The sequence below is a fragment of the Tachypleus tridentatus genome, chromosome 11 (assembly GCF_004210375.1).
Source record: "Tachypleus tridentatus isolate NWPU-2018 chromosome 11, ASM421037v1, whole genome shotgun sequence".
Taxonomy (NCBI): domain Eukaryota; kingdom Metazoa; phylum Arthropoda; class Merostomata; order Xiphosura; family Limulidae; genus Tachypleus; species Tachypleus tridentatus.
Genome location: NC_134835.1, coordinates 51,464,833 through 51,490,425, shown reverse-complemented (window position 1 = coordinate 51,490,425; position 25,593 = coordinate 51,464,833). Strand labels below are relative to the sequence as shown.

The following is a 25,593-nucleotide window of genomic DNA, read 5'->3' as shown; positions in this document are numbered from 1 at the left end:
AAGAATAATCCCATCAAAATCTGGAAATATTACTCTTGTTTGGTCCTAACTATAGTTACTAAAAATGACCACACATTAAATATTTCACTTCAACAATAACTGTATAAAACTGTATAAAGGGAGAAGATTACAATAACGGTTCAAGTCAAAGAAATAAGTTAGCTTACCTTTTTCCTCTGAAGTTAACCCTCTTACAGATCCCAGTTCTTCCAACAGTTTTCGAAGATGCATTACTCTGTCAGCTCGAACATACCAATTCCTTAGGGGAAAAAAAAAAGGACTTGTTAATTTAAAAGAAAGTAATAAAAGAGAATAATTTTAAGTGTGTATACATTTAAGTATATATGAGAAACCTATGGAGGGAAAAAGTCTTTAACTTAGCAGTTCTATTTTTAATTAACCATTTGTTCATGGGCTCAGTCATATTGACTATGTACCCATGCAGCTGCACATAATAAAGTTTACTATACTTTTAAATTTATTATCTGTGTCTTGACAATTTTAGCAACCTTTTAGTAAACATTATATATCTGTTATACACAAAATATATATATATATGTATATATGCAATTTTCAGATTATATTTACATAACCTATAAAACCTTCTGAATGAATATCAACAATTTCTTTCACACTTATTTTACTTCTGTTGGCTTATTGCTATAATCCTCACTTTGAAAGCAATAAATCAAAACAACAGCTCATTAGCTGTTTCCCAGATTAACATAAACAACACGACTGAGGAATGTAATATTTCACACAGCTCATTATTTCATGAAACTTTAAATATGTTATTGTACTGATGTTAACATCTTAATTACTTTTGTTAAAGAATGTATAACAATATATAAAACATATACATAAGAACAAGAATTTGTAGTAGCTATTGTGCACTTCAGCTCTTCTCCACTTCACTAAAACTTTTCAAATGTTCTTTCTACACATTCCTTTTGAGTGTCACAAACTTATGTGTCAAAAAAGCTTTCAAACATGTTTTTTAAAACACAAAAACAGATCTTAAAATGTCTAAAAACTACTATAATTTATCTGGCTTTCTAAGTAAGCTATAAACAGGTTAAAAATTTCTTTAGTGTTCAAAGCATCAAAATATAATACCATGCACGTTTGCTGATTAAATATTTACAGCATGAAACTAAACATTTTGTAAAATGTAAGAAGATGATATCTACTCCTTTTGTTGGTTATAAAGATATCCACCAGTCACATAAAATTCATCAGCAGGGAAGCTCAAAAGTCAGAGAAATAGAGATGAGGAGCTTTTCTGGTGGGCTTGACAAAATAATAAATATTTTATAGCAAATCAAGAACACATGAGGTTGAAACTTAGATTCTTGCTTGTAATTATGTATATTGTTGTTTTTAATTGATTGGAAACTTTATCAACTTATTTTTGATATTAGAAAATTATGAAGCAGAGAATCCTGAGCTCAGAAAAAATACAATCAAAAAACTTTTTTAAATATTTCATTTTTGAGATCATGATAGACTTTGTATGCAACATGCTAAAACAAGTGTGCCTTTTATAGGTTTTGTACACAGACTAACTGGAACTATTTCCAGTTCCATTACATGAGTGGCATCATGTATGTCAAAGATAAGTGGCACCACTTATTACCTTTTCAAGCCGTAAATGAAGAAGTAAGTGCATAGGTCAAGTTACAATCAACAAGGTACTGACTTACATAAGGCATGAGGAGCTCGAGTGCATTAAATTAAACACCTTATTTAATTTTATTGTCTGATTACTCTTTGGTCCGCATTCTAGAAACGTAGAAATCACGTTCCCTTGGCTGTGGTTTTGCTACCTCCATTGGTTAGTTAGCTATTGAAACAGTCTCTAACTGTAAATACTTATTTGTTAATGGATATGCTGAACCACTAGAAAAAAAAAAAATCCCTTGCAGAAATATTTCAAACAGACAGAAGAAAGTCACAGCCCTGATTAGTTAATAAAGAAAAACTAAAAGATAATTCAATATTTTAACTCTTTTAAATTACATGTAATATAACCTATTACTTATATCTAAGAATTTAGTCTATATCAACATTTTCAGTGACCAGCTTACGCCCGGAGTGGGTTCACAATTTTTTCCTTTAGCACCCTTTGTACTTGTGAGTATTCAGCAATATCAGTTGGCTTAGGAGGTCGATGCAATAGCGAGTCAAAAATACTTGTACAAGAAAACATAGCAAATAATGTAGCATCTAGGTAGCAGGAGTTGTGATGGCCTTGGATGCCATGGTTCTTCCCACACATCATTTTTAACTCTTCTGGACTTGATAATGGTGGTACATCTTCAATTATTGATGGACACTCTATACTTCCAAAAGCTGTTATAAACAAAGTTAAATACATTAGTTTAATGTTAAAAATTAAATTTAAGTATAAATGTTTGAAAAAGTGCAAATCAACAAAAAAATTATTTATTCCATAACTGTATCTGATAATTCTCTAGCAAACAGGACAACAAATGGTTATTTTACTGTACGTTCATGGAGTTAGTCCACTGGGGCAAACCCTATTGGAGAACTAATATTTATTATAATTTTAAATTTATTTAGTGTATCTTCAAAACATTTGGTAAACCTATTAAACATTCCAAGTATATTGTACATAGAAAACCAAAATTTTTATTAAAGTATGTATATTAAATGTTCATCTTTGAATTTACTTTAGTCACTCTGAATCATAATTTGACTAGTCTGAGTACAAGGTAATTTTCATAGTAATATTAAACAAATTTTTATATCTTAAGAGTTTTTGAGCTTCATTTGTAAATTCTCTAAAACTGCTTAATTGAGTATCAAAATTTGTTTCTCAGTAAAGCATCATACTTAATCTATTATTTTCTCTATCCTAACACTATACAGGCTTAGTTTACTTGATTGATGTAGTAACCACCATAAAACAATACAAAATAAATCCAAATTAACATTTTTTTTGTTCCAGATCACACTGTAACAGAAAATTACAATTATTTATCCTAAACAGCCTCACACTTATAACACCTTATTTAATTTTATTGTCTGATTACTCTTTGGTCCGCATCTGACTACTAAACCTTCATAGGAAAGCCGTAAATGAAGAAGTAAGTGCACAGGTCAAGTTACAATCAACAAGGTACTGACTTACATAAGGCATGAGGAGCTCGAGTGCATACCTCACAGACATTTTTACTGGATTTTTTTTTAATTTATATTTTCTTAGCTACCTATTAAATTTCTTTTTTTCATTTTAAGTTACTTTTATAACAAAATACAAAAAATATATATGAAATAAGAAATTTTGTACTCACCTATACCTTAATGTTTTTATTTCTTAACCCCCAATGAAACATAATCCAAGTTTTTTTTAACAATGGTAGTATTACATTAACTAATTAATTTCTATTTATTTTAAATTTGTAAGAATTCAAATTATTAGCATACAAAAAAACAATGACCTAAAACTATTAAAATTTAATTGCTTTTCTAATCAAGTTAAAAATGGATTAAAATAATTCCCTTATCTTTTTCTGGTCAGAGACTTTAACAAGAGCACCAATGATTCTGTAGGCTGATCTAACCTAAGCTATCATGAGGATAAGCTAGCCTTACTTTTTGTTTAACTCATGACATCATATAGATAAATATATCTAAAACGGGGAATAAAGAGCATACAAATATCACATGATAAAGGGTAGTAAAAAAGGAGAATTTATTCAATTATTCCTTTTTAGATTAAGAAATTAAAACTTATATAACATTAAAATGATTTTTAATAACATTTTAAAGCCAAGTTTATTGATATACATTAATAATAAAATAGTTTAATACCATTTAGAATATAACTTTTTAAAAAGTTGTGACACGTGTACTTTGACCCCTACCCATTCATTGCACATAGGGTTAATAGATGAGTTGTATTCAAGGAGTGCAACATATGATCAGAGAACACCTGATGGCCAAATTAAAGAATTAAAAAAAAACAAAACCTGCAGTTCTTTCAGACTCAATAAATCGACTGTCTTTTCTACACTGGTTCAGGAACACAAAGAAAGCTTTGTTTGGTGGACAAGTAAAGTAACGTTGCCTGTTGAAGGTGCCATCTGTACACCCTAATCCTTCTTCTTCCTGTAAGAATTGAAATTTACATAGAGAAAAACTCTTTTGCAAAATAATTGGTAAAATCTTCCTTCTTTGTTATCAAAGAAACTGAGATATCTTTCAGGATAATTCAGTGGATTAGATGTTTTATATAACCAAGCTATTTTATGTAAGGCTGGATAAAATTATATCCTAAACATCTATTATTTTCAATTTGCTGACTGACTATCTTCACACCAGAGTTTAAATTATATACTTAAATACTTGTAAAAGATTGCATACCATGGTTATTTTCCACTTGTACTGCAGAGTGATACAAATTGCATTAAAAAAACAAAATTAGGCAACTAGTGAGGGTTGAGTATGTTACACTAAAATAATTTAGGAGAATCACCTCATTGCTATAGATCATGTTGCCACATCTAGACTTACACTGACTGACACCATGAATATTGACAATAAATCTACAATGTAGTTGCCACAGAAAAAAACGTTCCTTCATAAGGCTGTCATGTGCAAAGCATACTCTTCCTCCTTCCTGAAGGATTTCTATAATCCATTAGTTTACAAGGATGATGGTTTCGCAGCACCTGTTTCAATAGTTCACTCCAACAGTTGAATAAAGATGTTACATGCTGCTACTTCACAAATATGTATTTACACTGAATAATGTAAATACCTTTTCCAGTCTCCAGCTGTTTAAGGTATGACTGGAAGACTTATCTTGGTGAATCTGTACCCTTTTGGCCTCATTTCTGGAGATATCTTTTTTGATTATGCTGTTGCTGACTTTTGTATTCATTTTTGATTCTCCTATCACAAAATGCCACAGTTTGTTTATTATTGCTGAAGTATGAATTGTTGCACATCTCTTTAAGTATCATCCTGGTTCCACAAAATGATTCTCATTGTTTTGTTTTCTAATATCGTTAAGTAAAAAGGATATTGCCATTACTGAAATTTTACATTTCTACTTTTATAACTGTTCTGTATTGGAAAGAACTCTTACATATACTATTCCATAAAGCAGTAATTTTGTTTATAGTTGTGTCATATGGCTTACTGATTTGCACATTAAAAGCCATTTTAACATAACATACTCAACCCTGTATTAAGAAAGCAGAAGTAAAAATACTTTCATAAAGGTTTTCACTAATAACAGATGGCACAATGTGTTACTGATATTCAAATATATAAAAAGAACAATAATCTATAAGACTGTTATTTGTAGATTAAAGGACTATTAGGTCATAGGTATATCAAAAGTAAAATAAAAACAACAACCCAGTAACAAAGTACTATTGTTTTTTTCTAACTAAATGAAAAAAAACAAAAACAAAAGCAGAAATTAAATTAATAAGCAACTTGTTTCTTAAGCAATAAAATGTGATTTAATATATATCCTTTAAATTATTTAATGTAATGTAAGGATATGATTGTATATGTACACCAACCTACTATATTTGAAACAATATATTAAGATGCAGGGTTTTGATTCCCAACATTTACATGTTTAAGTGTGTAAAATAAATAATTGCGAATGCTTTAAAATACTAATAATCATGCATAAAATTATATGAGATGATTTCAAGTACTTTAATGAAAAAATAATTAGAATTAAGCTAGTACTAAACTCACTGGGTTAACAACTATTGTAACAATTACACAAAAATATTCAGAACAATTTACAACACAGTTTTGAGCTAAGTCATTTTGCAGTAGTGATGAATGGTTAGTAATTCTTGATATTTGATTAATCAATAGGCCCACTAAGCAATTAAAGTTGATTAATTAGCTAACAGTATCCTTCAACCCATGTTAGCACAAAGAAAAAAAAAAAAAAATAGTAGTCCAAGAGATTGAAGCTGGTGCTGCCTTCCCTTCACTAAGTCAGCCAAAATTAGTGACAACAGAAGAAAGCCTTAGGAATTATGTTATAACAATTAACAAAACAGTGATCAAGTTTGTTGGTAATGTAACTTGCACTCAAAATCACAGAGCCACTAGAACATGCTTTTGACTAACTTAAATTAAAATGATAAAATCAGGTTTTGATAATTGCAGTCAGTAGAACATAGATAACCAATTATGTAACTTTATGTTCAACAACAAACATATTGGCAAGTTAGCAGCATTTCAATTACTTTGACAACGGAATAACTGGAAACCCTAATTTTGGTTAGTTTACTATTTCTGCAACAACCAATTTAATTATAATTTTGATTAATTGAATGTTGGAACAATTAAAAAACAGTAATATCATAAATACTAATTTTGATTAATTGGCATTAATTGACTTAATAATAATTTCAATTGCTTGATTAGTTTATGTGAAACTAATTAATGTAACTGTTGCTCAAAGGTAATTGAATAAACTGTAATTCCACCATATGGACTGCACTCATTGGTTACTAATAATCAAATACTATATTACACTGTAATATGAAATGGTTGGTACTGTTAGATTATAAAACATACAGTTAAGAACTGTAAATACATTAAATATATTGTGTAATATTATTTATAGGAGAACATCACAAAAATGGTATTCCCATAAAGGAAAATAGGGAGATAGAAAAAAAAAACTTACCATTTCAATTCCTGCTACCAGTTTTCTATTATCTTGTTGTTCTGAGACAATCCCTATCCATCGAATAATTCCATATCGAGGTACTCCATTCACCAAGACTTCTACAGCAGAACCAACTTCTAAGTCTGATGAGTTGTTACTTTGTACAGTATTTTTGTCATGTTCATGTAAATGTTCTTCTAGAACATTACATGTGCAGTATACATTGTTTCTTGATGTACGTTTCTCGACTTTCTTGTGTACCATGGCCTCTTCACAACTGATATGCCCATTTTGATATCCATTACCTATCAAAGGTTGCATATACATACAAAACATTTAACACTCTCAAAGTTACACATTTTAATTTAGTTGTGATAAGAAACCAGTTCTCCAGAAGTTTAAGATGGTTACTTAAGTAATGTTGACTTCATCCCCTATTTATCTGTGGAATACAGTCAAGGCTTTGCATTATCTCTTTAAGCCATTAACTAATTTATTTTTGAGAATAACTACAACAGTTACTTACTCTAAGCTAGTGAAACACAAAGTTTCCTAATAAAGCAACATGTACACAAAATATTTTTTTATGATTTGCTGGCTACAGATTTTTTTGTTAAAATACTAAACTGTCCAAAACCTAAATATTGCAAACAATGACATAGAAATGTAATAAGAAATTATATAGTTCAAACATTGTTTGGTATAATGTGCATTTACATATATCCAAAGACACTATGAATTTCATTGATACCAAGACTATAGACTCTTAGAAATAACAAACTCATCACTGTACCAGTATCAATCTAAAGAGACAAAAATTATTTTCCTCTAGTGAAAATACATACATACCTCCTCTCACATATATAACTATTCTTCAGTGTTACCTTTTATATGCAAACATTTATTAGCATGCCACAAGTTTTGAACTCTCATGCACCCCCACAACTAACATGGTTCAACTGTGTTTCACATGTAAATCAATGTGACAGAGCTCCACCAAGAGTGTGCAATATACGATTTCCTCTATTTGACTCTATTGAACTATCACTTTGAGGTTAAACAGAAAAGAAAGCACTGGTTTTTAGTGAAGAAGGAGGGTGGGAAACACAAGTACCTATCAAAAATATATTTTCAGTACAATAAAATAATAACAAAATAATAACTTCTAATATGGTACATTATCTCTACTTACATTTACAGCTAGAATCCTACACTGAAAAAGTATAGTAACACATGTTGAAGACTGCATCATTTCTACATCAGATATATTCTGACCAGTGCAGAAAGAGATGTCACATACATAGGCAGAAAGTGGGACAAGCAGAAGCAAAAAAGGAGAAAAACTGGTAGGACTGAAATCTGTCACACAGTATATTTGTATAAGACTGTAGGAGAACCATCCACACACAGGAATGTGGGGAAAGCTAAAATGGATGTCCTCCAAGATGTAGAATAGTTAGGAAAAAATGGACCATATGTCAACTCCAGTCCAAAACCAAATGGATTGGTAGGAAGAGGGTCAACACAGTCTTAACTTCAAGCTAAGTAGAATGTAAGTATATATGTTGCAAGTCAATCTATGAAATGGACACATGTGCAAAACCACAACCAACCATATATCTGGTAACCTAATATCAGAATGATAGTAGGAAGAGATGTGCCAATGTGGCATGTCACATCAAATCAAAACTTGATCACACTAGCACCCCATTGTGCAACATATATATCAGACAATGAAAACTTGTTGAGGTGGAGTGCAAGAGGGAGAACCATCACCTCAGTCAACATTATCCTCCAGATAAGACCACAAAGTGGATCATCTCCAGAAATATATGTGGTAGTATCAACCCCCAGGACCCACTGCACTAAGGTGGAGATCATGGGGCAAATTGAGTGAGGAAGAGAAAACACAACCAAGACATGTGAGGATTTATGTTGTCCAACCCAGCACTGATCCAAAACCACTTACTGGAAACTGACATCCATGTGATGGTAGGATGAAGGACCCCAACTGAAGAGGTGAAATGCAATGTGATGGATTTACTCTAAAGCAACATCATCCTCCAGAGAGGATCAGACAAAGGCTGGAGTGCAATTGCAATCTATAGGTCTTACTGCATGAAAGTGGATCACAGTTATAAAATATAAGGAACCTCACCTTCCAAGTAGAATCTCTGGAACTGAGATTGGAGGATTGGTACACCACCTTCAATTTCTACTGAATAAAATTGATCACATTCATGATCAGATCCCCATGGCCAACCATCCCAGCAGCTCAAAACTGAAATATGGCAAGGACTCCCACACTCCACTGGAACAACAAGGGGTGTAAAAAGTGGTGGAGAGTCCTGAGGAATACCAACACCAAAGATAGTGTGATGGGTAACCAGGAAAATCTCATTTTGAAAAGCAAATTGCCCATTCAATCGAAGGGATGGTAAGAATGGGCAGCTATCCTCCTCTGCTTTATCCATGCAAATTCATAGATTGGTATAGACTGAAATTGTCATATTAATGAAGCAAATATATCATAAGGAAAACCTGCTATCAATCTTGTGGAACAACCCATCTCACCAGTGTGTATTATTGACCATGGGTATATATCATGATGCACAGTGCAGTTTTGAGATATAAAGTGTGTGTGTTTTTTTTTATAACAAAGCCACATCGAGCTATCTGCTGATTGAGATATAGGAAGGATATCTGGACAGGCAATGCTTACCACTGTGTGGGATCCTAATCATAATTGGGTCATGCCCCTGCAAGAGAAAATATACAGAGAAAGTTAACTTACCCAGTCATGACCACATTGAGGTTTTAAGGATGGTAGCAGGTGGAAGGCAATACCTTGAAAAGGAACAAAGAGCTACCAAATGAAGACAATTGGAGATGAATATATTGAGGTGTATTAGGCCACATGCCTAACTGAAGAGTTTCCTTCAATGGAGGTGACCAATCTTATGTGAGAACAACCGGAACAGAATTCAAGAAAAAGAGAGACAAGGAAGAATTGACCAATTGATGCAAGTGATGATCCCAAATTGTAATGATAAAATAAGAAATGCCAAGTACAGATGAACTGGGCTAAAGTATTAAAAGGTGGAAATGGGAATCACTAAATGAGGCCATTCAAACAATAGAACAATGAAGAGCACATACTGAACATAGAAGTCTATCAGGGGCAGACTTGGAGTAAAGGTTGGGCAAAAGTCTTGACCCAGTAAAATACATATGATGCTGAAGCAAGCTGGAAAAGTCAGGTTAAAATCTGATACATGAGATAGTATTTGGACTGGGGAGAAAAAAAATGACAACAGATGGTTGAGATGTCCATCTTGGACATCCCTAGTCTTCGGGAAAAACCACCTGAATGAGATAAGACTCCATGTGAAATTGAGAAAGATCAAGAAACTAGTTGAGGCAAGACAAATGGATCACAAAAAACCTAGAGTAAAATCTTGGAGAAAGTTAGCTCACAAGCTCAATAGTTCACTAGGATAGAAGGGTCAGCATCACCTTGGATAGATATGGACAGGTAGTGGGAGCCTATGTTATTGGGAAAGAAATCAGTACAAGAGAGGAAAGAAAAAAGATGAAAAATTCTTGAGAAAAAATATGGATCACCAAGAATAGGTAGTGAATAACCATCACAGGGGATTAAAATCAGCAAAATGTACTCCCACTGGATCAGAAACCACCTGAGAGTTACAGAAACTACTGACAATAATAAATATGATGCCAAGACACCAAAAATTTGAGCCCTTAGTGGTAAAAACTGATAAAGGACAGGAGGTTGCACAATGAGAAATAGTAATTGGAAAAGGCAAAGTAATAGAAAGAGATAAAAGAACAACCAAAGATGAATGGCTCAAATGTGTACTTATAGAGCCCACATGTCATTCCAAAGATTCCTGAAAATATCCAAAAAAAGAAACCAATAGAAAAAAAGGGGCCAATAAATCAATCAAATACATATAAAACTAAAGCAAAGTGGTGAAATCCAGATTCAGAATTGATACACAATATAGTATTTAAATTGATGAGAAGAAAAAATGAAGATAGAAGTTCAAGAAGCCATGAAGCTAAGGGAAAGGTATATGAATCTGTGAAAAAAAGAGCAGCCTTCCCAATAAGATCCCAGCAATACAACTATTTGAGAATGGAGAGGGTAAAAGAGAACATTTGTAAAAGTGACATAAAGTGCTGAGAGTCAAGAAAGGATTGATCAATTTGCCATTATGCCAAAGCATAATAAAAGTCCATGGAGGATGAGGCATACTAAAACAAGTACTCAAATAAGAAATGAAATACTCAGTATGAACCCTGATGTCAGGGGAAGGAAGGAAAACAAGAAACTCTAATGATGAGTGCCATGTAAAAAAAGGAAGGAATGGTATAATATGAAAACAGAACACACCTGAGAAAGCATATTAAAAAATGGCAGAGTCAGGCTAGTAGATACAAGAAAAGATGCATGAGAAGCCATGGCATAATGAGAATGAGACAAAAAAAACTGTCAAAATCCTTTTCATCATAAAAGGGCTCAGACAATGCAGAAAAAACTGGTACATAGTCAGAAAAAAAAGACACCTGATATGAAGATCAATTTCCTGACAAATGATAGCAAAAAATTCCTCAGTCTAGACCCTCAGACCCAAAGCCAGTGATGGCACTCAAAGTAGCAGTAATAAAAACAAAGTTAGAATATGCATTTTTGTAGAATTACATTTTCAGAAGATCTTGAAAAGTCTTTTCTTCAGTTTTAATTGTTTAGTTATACTACTTTAATCTCTCAGTACTGTTACAATTGAGATTAAATATCCATTTATCCAAAATTGTTACATATATGCACAGGCTTTCATAGGGTGTCCTAATTTTTTCACATGACTGTACTTTTGTACTGATATAAAACAATTCACCTTCAATGCAATACAAATTCAATCCATATTTTGGAACATGTACCTGATGAACTTTACAAGTACAATTAAAAATTCCACAATATTTATTAAATGTAAAATTCTATGTATATTTGCATGTTAAATAACAAATGAGTAAAACCCATGTATGCAATTGGTTATTACCTTGAAGTCTTTATCATTGTTGTTTGTATTGGTTTTTTGTTTTGTTTTTTTATCAGCTATAAGCTTAAACTTTGTATTTTCATTGGGTGTATTGTTTTTAATGTTTTGGGCCATAACTTTTGATATTAACTGTTGCCACTGATTTCCTCATAATAAATTGTTAACTTCAATTGTTTGATTTTTTATGTCAAAATCAATATATATACATTTCTACAAAATGTAATTAATTTTAGAATCAGATATATTGTCACCTTTAGAATACTGTGCAAAGTGATAAAAATCCAGTTTTTCACAGGCTGCATATTTACTTAACAAATGTAAGCATCATCTAGGCCACCTGCTTTTAAATTAAAAGAATTTTGAATACACATGGACTTGATAAACCCAAAGAACATTTGGAAACACACTCGTACGTTGTGATGGTTTGTTGTAAGCAAAAAGTACACAAGCTGTTTACTCCTCCAAAATCAAATAGTCTTGTATTTTATAACATGTAACATTCTTAATTATAACAACAAAAATTTAATACTTAATGTACATATTGTTCTGGTATATTTAATACACACAGTATACAAATTCCTATTTCCAGTTATAAAACATTTTTCCTCACTGGAAGTGACTCTGACTCATCTAATTTGATAACTTTCCAAGTAAATGAAATAATGTTATCATAATTTCTTCTTATCATTTTTGATTAATTCAAGTTTGTTCAATTTAATTTATTGGCATCACGACTCATAAAAGTAATCACTTAATAAATTAATGTTTCTGATTATTATTGTTTTTTATCATTCCAACTATCGAGTATCAAAGTAACCAAAATATTCTCTTTATGTTTTCTTCTTATTATTATTATTTTTTTTTGTATTATTAATTTATGTTTGTTCTGATACAGGCTAGTATGGTCTGAAGATTAATGGAGTGCAAGTTGAATGTAATGAAAAGACAGGGATGAAGGACAATTAAAAGAAAGAACAAACCCTTCAGACACAACGTGCAGAATCTAAAAGTATGTTGTGAAAGAATTACACACAGTGGCAAAACATAAAAGCCTGGCCTCCACCAAAACTGTACTTACCACAATCACCAGGACCAGAGTTGCTGACGTTGTTGATGAAAAACCAACAGTTAATCTTGGGGACCTGTGAAGCAGGAACCATTAAAGGAGAGAAAGGAGAGAGATGAGACACAGGAACAAGTTTAGGAGTAGGTTGAGACAAACAAAAAGCTAATGAGGAAGGGAAGTATACAAATTTGCAGACTTGATTCTGAATTCTTATAAGTCAGGAAGGTCACCAAAGACATCTCGCCTTAAAAAGAGAGCCATCTGCAAATCCCATAAGAAGGTTGGCGTAGATAAGCACGAGATAAAATGGCATCCTGAATCAAACAATACCAACAAAAGTCGTATTTGGAAAAGAAAATGAATGGGGACAATTATGCCAGAGTGGAAACATTAGGGCAAGAGTATCCCTGAAAATCCCTTAGGGGAAGGATGAGAGGTCTCAGAAAAAAAAAACTGAATTGAGGAGAAAGGAAAAGGTAAGGTGAATATAGAAGAACTGAGGTTAAAGAAACATGACTGAAATATTGGGATCCAATCCTAATAGAGGCACAAAAAAACCTACAAGCTTTGAGTACAAAAAAGAAAAGTCATATTGATTGTTAACCTCATGTGCTTCCATATTATGTGAGGGTTAAGGCATACTGACCTTAGGATATAACTAATTCATGAACCCCAAAATCTAGTGAGATAGAAGAGAACAAGATATTTGGCCTAAAGGTGTCTCTCTTAAAAGGGAAGAAGAGAAATCAAAAGAAATGAGAGACAAGGACAAAATGTAACAAACCCGGTACATCCAGGAAAAAAGACAGAGGCTTATGGAAATTCACTGAAGCTAATCATGACTGTAGAATACAATGGAAAAGGAAACAGGCTGTTGAAATCATTCTCCTCTTATTCAGGTATGCCTGAACAAGGCATAACAGAATAATCTTGAAGCAATGAAGCCTACATAATACTAAGCAACTCCTGGGGTACAAAGGCTGTAACATTCAATCAATAACTGCAAATCTAACACCAATGTAGGCAAAGAAAGGATAACTGCTGAAAGACCAACTGTATTAATAGCTGTGACACTAAACTCTGAATTCAGGATAACTATGAGTGGAAATAGTAAAATATCCACACAATAAGCTCACAAAAACTCCAAAACTCAAGAACAACTCTTACATTTTCAAAACTTTTACAATCAACAAAATGCAAGATTTCTAAAATGTTGCTCCAGAAGAAAAAGTTAGAAACATTACTGATTATAACCAAAGCCGATTACATAATATAATCAGCATGAATATCACTCTTATCAAAACAAATTGCTGTTTATTTTGGAAATATGCAAAAACTACACACAAGAATTTTTTTAACAACCTGTTTTTAAACAACAACTAAAAAGTTTTCAAATTATGCACGCTATCTATTTAACTAAGAAGATGTTAAGAAACCAAATAATCCTATGTGAATTTTTCAATCTAAAAAAAACAAACTATATATTGTCCAAACTTCTAACTAATATTTTCCTTCCTGTATCACCAGTAGCTTGATTCCAACACACATCTTCCTCCAATACTTACATGCCACTAGCCTTCAGCTACCTCCCATCTTATCTTTCAAAAATACATTTTCAGATAAAGAATCTACAGCAATGAGATACATTTTGTGGGTAGAATCTTGTTTGGTTGAAAGGCAATTTGCCTCTAAGTTCAGAACCACTGAAACATGACAGGCTGTGAGATGAAACCAACAGGAATGAGTCCAAAGTAGCAGGACTTATTTTTTATATTAACATTAACTCTTAATATAAAGTATCACTACAGAATTCTTACAATGGATTATGACCAACTGATAAACGAGAATAGAATGAAAACCTAGACAGCTATAAAGTGAAGTATGATGATATCAAATGAACTTTTAAAGCCATTTAAAAATATGCCCTAGTCTGAAACAGAAGCATATGTGAAAAATTGGAAACATGCACTACCACTTTTAAAAAGAAGTTAACTTTTAACACTTATTGTGAAAAATAACCATTCAATATTCAATTACTAAATAAACTAAATAATAACCCTCAAACTAAACATTATTGTATATCCGAAGGAATAATGCTATTCTGTATGAGAAGTTGAGGTATCATTTCTGAAATCACATTCTTTCAATAAAATACTTATATAAGAAATCTATGTAAATAAGACATAGAAAATATAGTTGCTTAATATGTTTCCATCTGGAATGTACCATTAACATCTATGAATGTATGTTAAATAATTCAGTCATCTTGTCTTCATGATATCTGCAGTGATGAACTTTGTACTTTTCTATTGTGAAGATATGATAAACTGTTTAAGCTGCATTACTAATGGTTCATTACAAATTAATATTGAATGGTAGTTGGGTTGTGTAAATACATTAACACTTTCAATATGGGTGCCTTTTTCTGCACTTCATAAGCTTTTAATGAGTCAACTAATAATCCACATTTTAATATACTAATTTTATAAGACAATATTAAAACAAAAAAGTCCTGAAATTTTTCTTAGTAGGAAAATTGTAGCATTTGATCTCTAGGCAATCCCTCTTTTCTAATGTATTTACACCCACTCTAAGAAGTAATTTGACATAAATTACTCATAATGTGCTCAATGCTCAGGAAAAGCATTATTTTTACAAAATTCAATTTTATTTAGTTATTAATGCTTTTTGCATGTTATCATTGTATATTCTTTGGTCAATATTTAATTAAATAAAAAATTTATTCAGTATAGTAGCACCATTTGTATAAAAAGGAAGTAGGGTTAATAAGCTTCATCAACAGTTAACAGCAAAAATTAGACTTAGGTTAGTACTTTATTTCAAGTGTATTATTTTATTTTGTTAGTATAATAAAAGTAGCTAAAGCATAAAAATTAGAAACTTTTTTACATTACTTAAACTTAGAAACTTTTTTACATTACTTAAAATTAGATAAAATAAAGAATAATAATGATACAATTTTTGACAGGGTACACCTGTAAGTAACCTATGCATTATGTAATTTCATGTGAGCTATGCATTTGTAAAGTGATATACAGATTTTATGGCAGAAACATTAGCATAAAGAATTTAATGTCATTTTAGAAAGAAAAGAGGGGTAATTTAGATTAATTTCAATTTTTTTTGGTGGTTATGATATTGGTCAATTTCACCAAGTTCTTGCAAAGAAAATAACAGATAACTACATAGTTTTACTGAAGTCTATTTAGAAGGTTTTGTAGATTACATAAATGAAAGTTGAGATTTTTCAGATGAAGAAAAGTATTTTTAATTTTAGATGAAATCACTTTGAATTCAGATCAGTTGACAATTTTCATGAATTTAGTTTCATTTTCTCATAAAAAGTGTTGTGCACCTGCAGTAGTTTCTTAAAATTTCTTATTTCAATTAGCCTACAAAATGATAAACAAGTTTCCCTTCAAGTGAAAACTTATTAAAAGATATCTTAGAAATGAGAAAATTGATATTATGGACCAATCAATCACCTAATATTAATCCAATTGAACATTTATGGACTGAGTTAAACTAATTAGCAAAAGATTGCAAGCCAAACACAAAAGATGAGCTTTTAGAAATACTCAAAGAAGGATGACAATCAATCACTCAGAAATATCTGTAAAAACTCCTGAATGTGATGCAGCATTGAAATCCAAGGGAATACCAACTAAATACTAACTTGTAAAACTGGTTTTTGTAATTTTAGGTATCCATTTTTATGTTCAATTATTGCAGAGAAACTTGTTTGATCATTTTGTAGGCTAATTGGAATAAGAAAATCTAAAAACTACAGCATGAGCACAACACTTTTTATGACAAAATACAACTAAAATCATAAAATGTTTAGGTATCTATGAAAGCCGGTGTTATGATTAGGATTTGAGATCATATTTGAACAGATCTTGTTTAGTGCATTCTAAAAACATATTAGTTTTACATATCTTCTCTAATAAAAGATATAACAAATTAGCAATATTTTAAGGGGGACACTTTTTTTCCACCCCCATATATTTATGATCTACACTTAATAGTTATTTACAAAATAATAATTTTTAGTTTAGAGAGAGGAAATTCATTACAACCTACATTAAATAAACTAAAGTAAATAAGAATATTAAAGCAATTTTATATGGTGTGAAATTAGCCAGACCTTACCTTTTTCACTTAACATCTCATAGAGAGGATTAACAGAAGATGAGCTACCATATGCTCCAGGTGTACATTCATCAGGAACCACATAAAAACTCTCAGGTTGTTCACTTTCAGGACTATACATGTTACTCGATAATTTAATATCTTTTCTTCTAGAAGAGGGGCTGTTAGTCTTGGTACCTTTAAGTCCTGAGATGGTCACATTAGATCTATCACCAAAGCTACCCTGTCTAGATGATTCCTTTGTTTTTTCTACAGAAAGTTTAACTTTATTCACTGTGCCACAAGTTTTATTTCTTTTTTCCCCTGGTGATGCTGGGAAGTATGTGGATGTATTGGAACATGATGTGACAGGGCACTCATTAGCTTGCTGAGATGAAAGAGATTTTGTTTTTGCCCTTGCTCCTGTGGTGAAATTCTCTCCAGAGACAACAGGTGACTCGTTTTTTGAAATAACATCACTTTGGACACCTGTAAAATACTAACTCCCATTAATATAACTTACTTGTATGGTGTAGTTCTTCAATAAAGTATATGACAGATACATATCTGTAATTTTTACCATGACTAAATTACAAGATGATAAAGTGAAACAAATATATTACTGTTTCTTAAATGTATGTATTTATACTACCAGGTTTGGAATATGTTTTATTCATAATGAATTTGTTTTACATTATGACAAAAAATTCATACACAAAAGCCAGAAAATGAGCAAGACAGTTAATAGATCTTAGGATGTTCATTTCTTAGTTATGCAAGTGTATATTTAACATGAGAATCATGGTGTTTAAAAAAAGCAAACCTTACCACACTAAATATACTCAGTTTACTCTGTTCCAAAACAACACAAGTTGTTTTAATTACAAGGTATAGCAACCACATTACACTTTGCGATTATGGTTTTACATACTAGACTTATTGTGGAAAGCACTTATCAGTTTCGAAAACTAAAACTTAACATATTCCATTTTTTTTTCACAAATTATTAAAATATCCTATCCACATTTTTCTATAATATCTTAGTTTCAGTCACTGAAAAATTTATTAAAAGCTTTTTTTAAGTTTTGATAGTTAATGTACTTACACCATACTTTGTTTGACTTTAAACTATTGTTAAATTACAGTAGATGCTTACCTAAGTAAAGAATGCTAATAGCTTCACCATTCTGTATAATTGTTTGGGATTTTACAACAAAGTGGAAATTAAGGTGGTAGTTCAATTGTAATATCTAGATCTCACAAACAAACCATTCAATAACAAAACATGAATATATCTTTTTTTCCATATAATTATTTATAAAATTTTAGTACAGTTTATTTGTTTTGAATTTGTGCAAAGCTACATGAGGGCTAACTGCACTAGCTGTTCCTAAGTTAGCAGTGTGAGACTACAGGGAAGGCAGCTAGCTAGTCTTTACCACCCACTGCCAATTCTTGGGCTACTATGTTGCCAACAGTGGAATTGATTATTACATTATAATACCCTAATACCCTTACAGCTGTTAGAGTGACCACAATTGGTGTGATGGAGATTCAAATATGAGCCAAGTGCCCTAACCACCTAGAAATGCCAAGACCATTTTAGTAGATTTCTGCATTTAGTTATAAACATCACTGAACTATATTAGTCACAATACTACTCAAAAAACTCTTCCACATTTATAGAATTAACTAATGAAGTCTTATCTATTTTCACCTGTCCTGCTTTATGCTGGATAATTCACTCACTAAATTTCATCATGTTGTTTGGAATAATGGTTAAGTATGAAATGAAGAAATCAAACAGCAAAATCAGAAACTTTGGTTTTGCTTTTTCATTAATATGGCTTTGCATTTTAAAAACATTCTGGTGAAATGTACATTAAGGTTTAACATAAACTTAAAAAAGCTAATAATTAATCCCAATGTGGCTTTGCTGTACAAAAAACAAACAAAATTAATAATTCACCTGGTGTTTGTATGATCTTGGCCTTATCTTCATTTGGTTTTGGGTCTGTAAAAAAAAGGTTGTCACAGCTGATATTCTGTCTGCATTTGCATGATGACAACAATAATATGTCAGTGTTATTTATTGTTAATAAAATACCATTTTGTAGTGAAATATTTGATATAAATCTCTCTTATTTCTGCACAATCAACTTTTAAATACACTGCAATTAAACAAACCTAAAGTTATTGTGACATACATTTCAGATGCAGTTATCCTATTAACACCAAAGGCTAAGTTATTGTAAACAATTCTGATATTGTGAACAGAGTTGTTATTGCATACTTTTGAGTTTTATGTGTTCTGTACTCCTTTGAATAATGGAAAATATATGTATGACCACTTTCGTTAAGGAAAGGTAATCTTCCTTTCAGAAAGAGGAAGAGATGGATAATGAGTGTACCTTCAGTTGAAAGATTTGCAATAGGTTTGAAGTCCTCTCCTTGTTTGAACTTTTACCTCAGACCTAAAGAATCATGTGTGAAGTTAAGATCTAGTTAGTGAATCATGGAGATGAGCTGGATCTTCCAAGATGCAGACCTGACTCTCACTCCTCACTTTGTTTATAGCATAAAGCAAAAGCCAATGACTGCTGGTTAACATGGTAATGCAAGACTAACTTATCCCAATACAGAGTACAGATCTTGCTAAATTTCATCTTTCACTGTTTCCATTCTTCCTATTACAAGTTTGAGTTGCAGGCAAGTAGGTGAGAATAACACATACCAATGGAGAACTACACCAACCACCAGTTAAACCCACCACTTCAACTGGAGCACCTTGCACCTCAGAAAAATCTGCTAAACATGCTGCTCCAACTGGGAAATCAACTAAAGAAATATTTTATATACATTAAACTTTTATTGAAGTAAACATATTTAGGTGAGTTGTACTGTGACTTATAAATTTGTTAATAACTTTCAGTAAATCTAATTCATCCACACTGTTCTTCAGGATACAGAGAAAAACAAGATGATTAATGAGAGACTGTAACATGGTGAGGTACAAGTAACATTTCAGTTTTCTTTGGACAGAAAACAATCTTTCAGCAGCGCATGTTTTCACCTGAACTACCATACAGACTTTGAACAGGGTAAAAACTGATGGACAAACATCTTTAAACTCAGGATATTTGCACATTGTTTCACATATATAATGCATGTAAACATCTGATCAACCTGGAATGTTCTTGGCAACAACATTGTGCACTTGTTCAATTTCATATCCTACTCAGCCCTTTGACTTTAATGTCACCAGGTCATCTCAATAGTTGATAGACTGCTTGCATAGTGATTTCTCAATTACTGCTAGTTTATGCAAATCATTTGTAATATAGCTCCCAGAAACTTATTCAATGCCAGCTGCAAACACTATATAATTTCACATTTAGCCTCTATAGTTTTCACCTCCATACAATGCAGGCTCTTCAATGCCTATAGAAGTGGATAAAACAGATTTGTAAAACTGTGTTGTAATGCCAGTATCATTAGCATCCTGCAGAAGAGAGGCCAGGCTTTCAAGTTTTGAGTGGAGAAACTGCACTAAAACTATAGATGACTGTATTAGAATATGCACTGGCTGAGTTATCGTAAACAGTTTTTCCAACAGCTTCAGACCAAAAAAAAACACTCTGAATTTCTGCATCTATTAATAAACCGATAAGCTTGCATGTACACCTCTGATGACAATGCACTATCGTTAAAGGTTTCCTCTAGCCAAGCCAACAAATTGCTACATTGATCTACAAATGATATCACAGCATTCCTTCATCAAACCAAGTGTGTTGAATACAGAGGTCATACAGTGGCAGAAGAGGTATCATCCATTCTAAAGGCAACATATGATGCTTTCTATGAATGGAGTATTTAACAAATGAGACCACCTGTTGAACTTCTTGTGATTTAACCAAGTACAAATGACAATGTACAGTATCTTGGATTACCAAATTCAATTCATGACCAGAGCAGTAGCTGAAAGTGTATTTTGGATTTTCATTTAAAATTTGTGTTGCTACTCCACATTTTCAGCTCTATATTGCACTGAATCCATCATAAGTCTGCACGAGTTTGATTAATAACTCACCTATATGATAATAATTTTTCTCATATATATATTTAAACCATCATTGACATATCTCACACACAAATTTAATTGTACCTAATATGCACTTTATCACAGTTTGATTAATAACTCACCTATATGATAATAATTTTTCTCATATATATATTTAAACCATCATTGACATATCTCACACACAAATTTAATTGTACCTAATATGCACTTTATCACAAATGATGCCAAGAAAACAGTTGTTGTTAACAGCTTTCACAAAATAATCCAGTACATTATGAGCTATGAGTTTACTTTAAACATATGAAAAAAAGCATTAAACTGAGGGTTGTATTTTGGTTCCACCTTCAACAATTGCATAAAGTTATTCATACAGTATACCAAACCTTGCTCTCCCTTATAATAGCATCAGAAATCACTTCAAATGTTTTCTTATTTGCCTTCCATCTTCTTTTTTGCTAACATACTTTATCATTGCATCTTGTGTTTTGATACTGATCTTTGTAGTTGTTCTATGACTCCAACTTTTGTAATCCTTTATTAGACCACCCTTTCTCCTTTCAAAACCATTCTGTCCTACTAATCACGAAGACATGGAAACTAAGAAATGCTGTGATAGAAGTAAGTGACTACTTTGCATGGCTTATATACATACCTGGCAAATTATGTTATTTGTATTATAACTATTCAACCCAGGAGAAGAGAGTTTTACAACTGTCTTGGAAAGTTTGGCTTTTCTGCTGGTCATATTTTTTATTAGTACTGTGTATGCAAATTCTATACATCATGATGTTGATGCTGACAGGTTCTTTGTTACTGAAATGGATGTTGGTTCTGTACATTATGATGTTGATAACGGTGGGTTAATTATTAGTGAAGTGGATATGGTTTCTGCACATAACACCAATATTGGTGAGTTTATTGTCATTGAAGTTAACTTTGATTTTAAAACATGACACTGATATTGGTTGGTTTATCGTTACTAAAGTGAATGTTCATTCTGTACATAATGCCAATTTTACTTATGCTACTGGCTTTAGAAATGCTATTAAAATTGCCTATGAAGATTTATACTTATTTGGAGATCCATTTATTTAAAACAGTACACAAAATATTGGTCACATTTTACATTGTGGATAATTTAAGAAATGATATTGCATAAAGCTATAAAGATAATTATCAGGTTCAACACATGTCTCAGAAGGACTAAGCCTTATTGCAGGTACATGTTTGAACTCTAGGTCTTAAGTATAGTTGACAAATTACTATAAAATTCTATTATACCCATAGTGTTAATAATTGTGATTTAAGATCTTACATTGTACCTACAAGTCATTGTACTTTTCCTTGACATTGTCTTGTCAATAACATTTTATGGTGGTTTTGAAGAGTTTTTGACCACTATTGTAATACTGGAAAAATACATGGATAAATTGCAGGCAAATTTAGGAGTATAGAAACAAACAAAAATAAAAAACATTGCTTATACTATTCCACAATATCTGACTGACATGAAATATAAAGAGAATCATATACCTTGTTTAAAATTTAGTGAATCTAGCAGTGTATTGCATCATAATATTACATGTATATAGTATCATTCAAGAGCTTAAAAAATTGGTCTCTAATCATCCCCTTTTCTCTAATTTAATAACCACACTTCCACTAAGTATGAAATTTAACATAAATTATTCATTACAATATTGTCATTACTCAGAAAAAGCAAGCTTGTAATAGCCTTCAATCTTATTTTGTTACAGGAAATACAATGTCACACCCCTCCCACTAAGTCCACCTGTCACATTTCTCTTTCAGGATTTGTGTGTGTTTTGTAGATGTGAATCCCACAATCGTGTTATCTATATATCTGTACTAGTATAGTAGTAGATGTAATGCTGTGTTAATTGCTTGTGTTTCAACTTATGTCATAAAAATATTGGCTAGAACTAGTGATACTAGATTGCCCATGCTTAGGCCGTTTGTTTGCAAAATAAACTAACAAAAGTAAACATACCCCACAATTTAAAAAATCACAAAAGCATATACTGCTGCATACCATATATTCCTGATATCAGCAGAAAAATAATCAACATTTGGCAAAAACTAGTAACAAAATATAACATTCCAGTTAATTTATTCAAAAACCAGGCACAAAACTGAGGTCTATACTATGTAAAAACTACACTGACAAACATAACACCAACATTATTTATTAAATACAATGTGATAACTGCCATGACTTCTATATTGGAGAAACAAGTAGAAAAATGGAAACCAGATTCAAAGAACATAAAAAAGTCATCTTCACACATATTTGAACATTGCAGATCAAATAAACACAACATAGCCATAGCAAACACCCAAATACTAAATAAAGAAACAAACATAAACAAATGCAAAATTAAAGAAGCCTTGCTTAAACAACAGCTCAAACCCAAAATAAACCAATACAAAGGAACACCTTTATACTTATATTAATAAATATATCCAACATCTTAGCATGCCCTCTTCATTCCTATTCTCCTGATGACTGGAGAAGGTTGAACATTGTTCACTCCTCTGCATAGTACTTTCTCTACCCATACCAGCTGTTTTTACATGTATAAAGAACATAAAATAATAATATGCAAAAAACAGACAATTTCCTATAATTATTACATTTTTTTCTGGCTTTCTATCTCTGCAAAAAGAACCATTCAAACTTCATCCAACTACTCAATAGCATTTCCCTTGTGAAATGAAACATTTTCTCAGAAAATAATGTACATTTTTTGTACAGAAAACAATGTAATATAATATTTGTCAGTAATTTTCTCTTATGACAACATTAGTTATAACCAACAATAATCCAGATTTTCACCTATCAAAGGAAATATTATATTACATTGTTTTCTGTACAAAAAATGTACATTATTTTCTGAGAAAATGTTTCATTTCACAAGGGAAATGCTATTGAGTAGTTGGATGAAGTTTGAATGGTTCTTTTTGCAGAGATAGAAAGCCAGAAAAAAATGTAATAATTATGGGAAATTGTCTGTTTTTTGCATATTATTATTCTATGTTCTTTATACATGTAAAAACGGCTGGTATGGGTAGAGAAAGTACTATGCAGAGGAGTGAACAATGTTCAACCTTCTCCAGTCATCAGGAGAATAGGAATGTAGAGGGCATGCTTAGATGTTGGATATATTTATTAATATAAGTATAAAGGTGTTCCTTTGTATTGGTTTATTTTGGGTTTGAGCTGTTGTTTAAGCAAGGCTTCTTTAATTTTGCATTTGTTTATGTTTGTTTCTTTATTTAGTATTTGGGTGTTTGCTATGGCTATGTTGTGTTTATTTGATCTGCAGTGTTCAAATATGTGTGAAGATGACTTTTTGTGTTCTTTGAATCTGGTTTCCATTTTTCTACTTGTTTCTCCAATATAGAAGTCATGGCAGTTATCACATTGTATTTAATAAATGATGTTGGTGTTATGTTTGTCAGTGTAGTTTTTACATAGTATAGACCTCAGTTTTGTGCCTGGTTTTTGAATAAATTAACTGGAATGTTATATTTTGTTACTAGTTTTTGCCAAATGTTGATTATTTTTCTGCTGATATCAGGAATATATGGTATGCAGCAGTATATGCTTTTGTGATTTTAAATTGTGGGTATGTTTACTTTTGTTAGTTTATTTTGCAAACAAACGGCCTAAGCATGGGCAATCTAGTATCACTAGTTCTAGCCAATATTTTTATGACATAAGTTGAAACACAAGCAATTAACACAGCATTACATCCACTACTATACTAGTACAGATATATAGATAACATGATTGTGGGATTCACATCTACAAAACACACACTTAATTTTTTCAATCACATTAACTCTATACATTCCAACATTAACTTCACATGTGAACAGGAAGAAAGCAATCAAATATCATTTCTTAACCTCAAAATTACAAGAACCTATACACAATTTACAACAGGAATCCACTGATAAGTCACCCATACTGGAGTATACATTCCTTAGGACTCAAGCACATGACACAAAACTAAAACTCAACATACTAAGAAACCACATAAACACAGCCATAAAACTATGCTCACCAGATACAATTAATGATGAATTAGCCAAAATAAAACAATACTTCATCAACATCAATAAGTTTCCTCCACAAACCGTAGAAAACATTACACACACCTAGACAAAAAACAAAATAAACTAACAAAAGTAAATATACCCACGATTTAAAAAACATGAAACCATATACTACTGCATACCGTAAATTCCAGATATCAGCAGAAAAATAATAAACATTTGGCAAAAAACTAGTAACAAAATAAGACATTCCAGTTAATGCCAAGTTTACTCAAAAACTAGGCACAAAACTAAGCTCTATACTATGTAAAAACTACACTGACAAACATAACACCAACATTATTTATAAAATTCAATGTGATAACTGCCACAACTTTATATTGGAGAAACAAGTAGAAAAATGGAAACCAGATTCAAAGAACAGGAAAGGTCACCTTCACGTTTTCGAACA

At 31.6% G+C, this 25,593-nt stretch overlaps 1 protein-coding gene across 5 annotated transcripts in view; it reads right to left on the bottom strand.

The window, feature by feature from the left end:
* LOC143232142 (ubiquitin carboxyl-terminal hydrolase CYLD-like) overlaps window positions 1-25,593 on the bottom strand; it is an 89,933-nt gene that overhangs the window by 38,441 nt on the left and 25,899 nt on the right. For all 5 annotated transcript variants that reach the window (XM_076467237.1, XM_076467238.1, XM_076467236.1 and 2 more), the window contains 6 exons: window positions 18,948-18,992; window positions 17,000-17,467; window positions 6,698-6,984; window positions 3,996-4,134; window positions 2,088-2,352; window positions 168-259 (listed from right to left, as the gene is read on the bottom strand). In XM_076467237.1, the coding sequence (XP_076323352.1) occupies window positions 168-259; window positions 2,088-2,352; window positions 3,996-4,134; window positions 6,698-6,984; window positions 17,000-17,467; window positions 18,948-18,992 (1,296 nt within the window). The remainder of the gene's footprint in view (window positions 1-167; window positions 260-2,087; window positions 2,353-3,995; window positions 4,135-6,697; window positions 6,985-16,999; window positions 17,468-18,947; window positions 18,993-25,593) is intronic.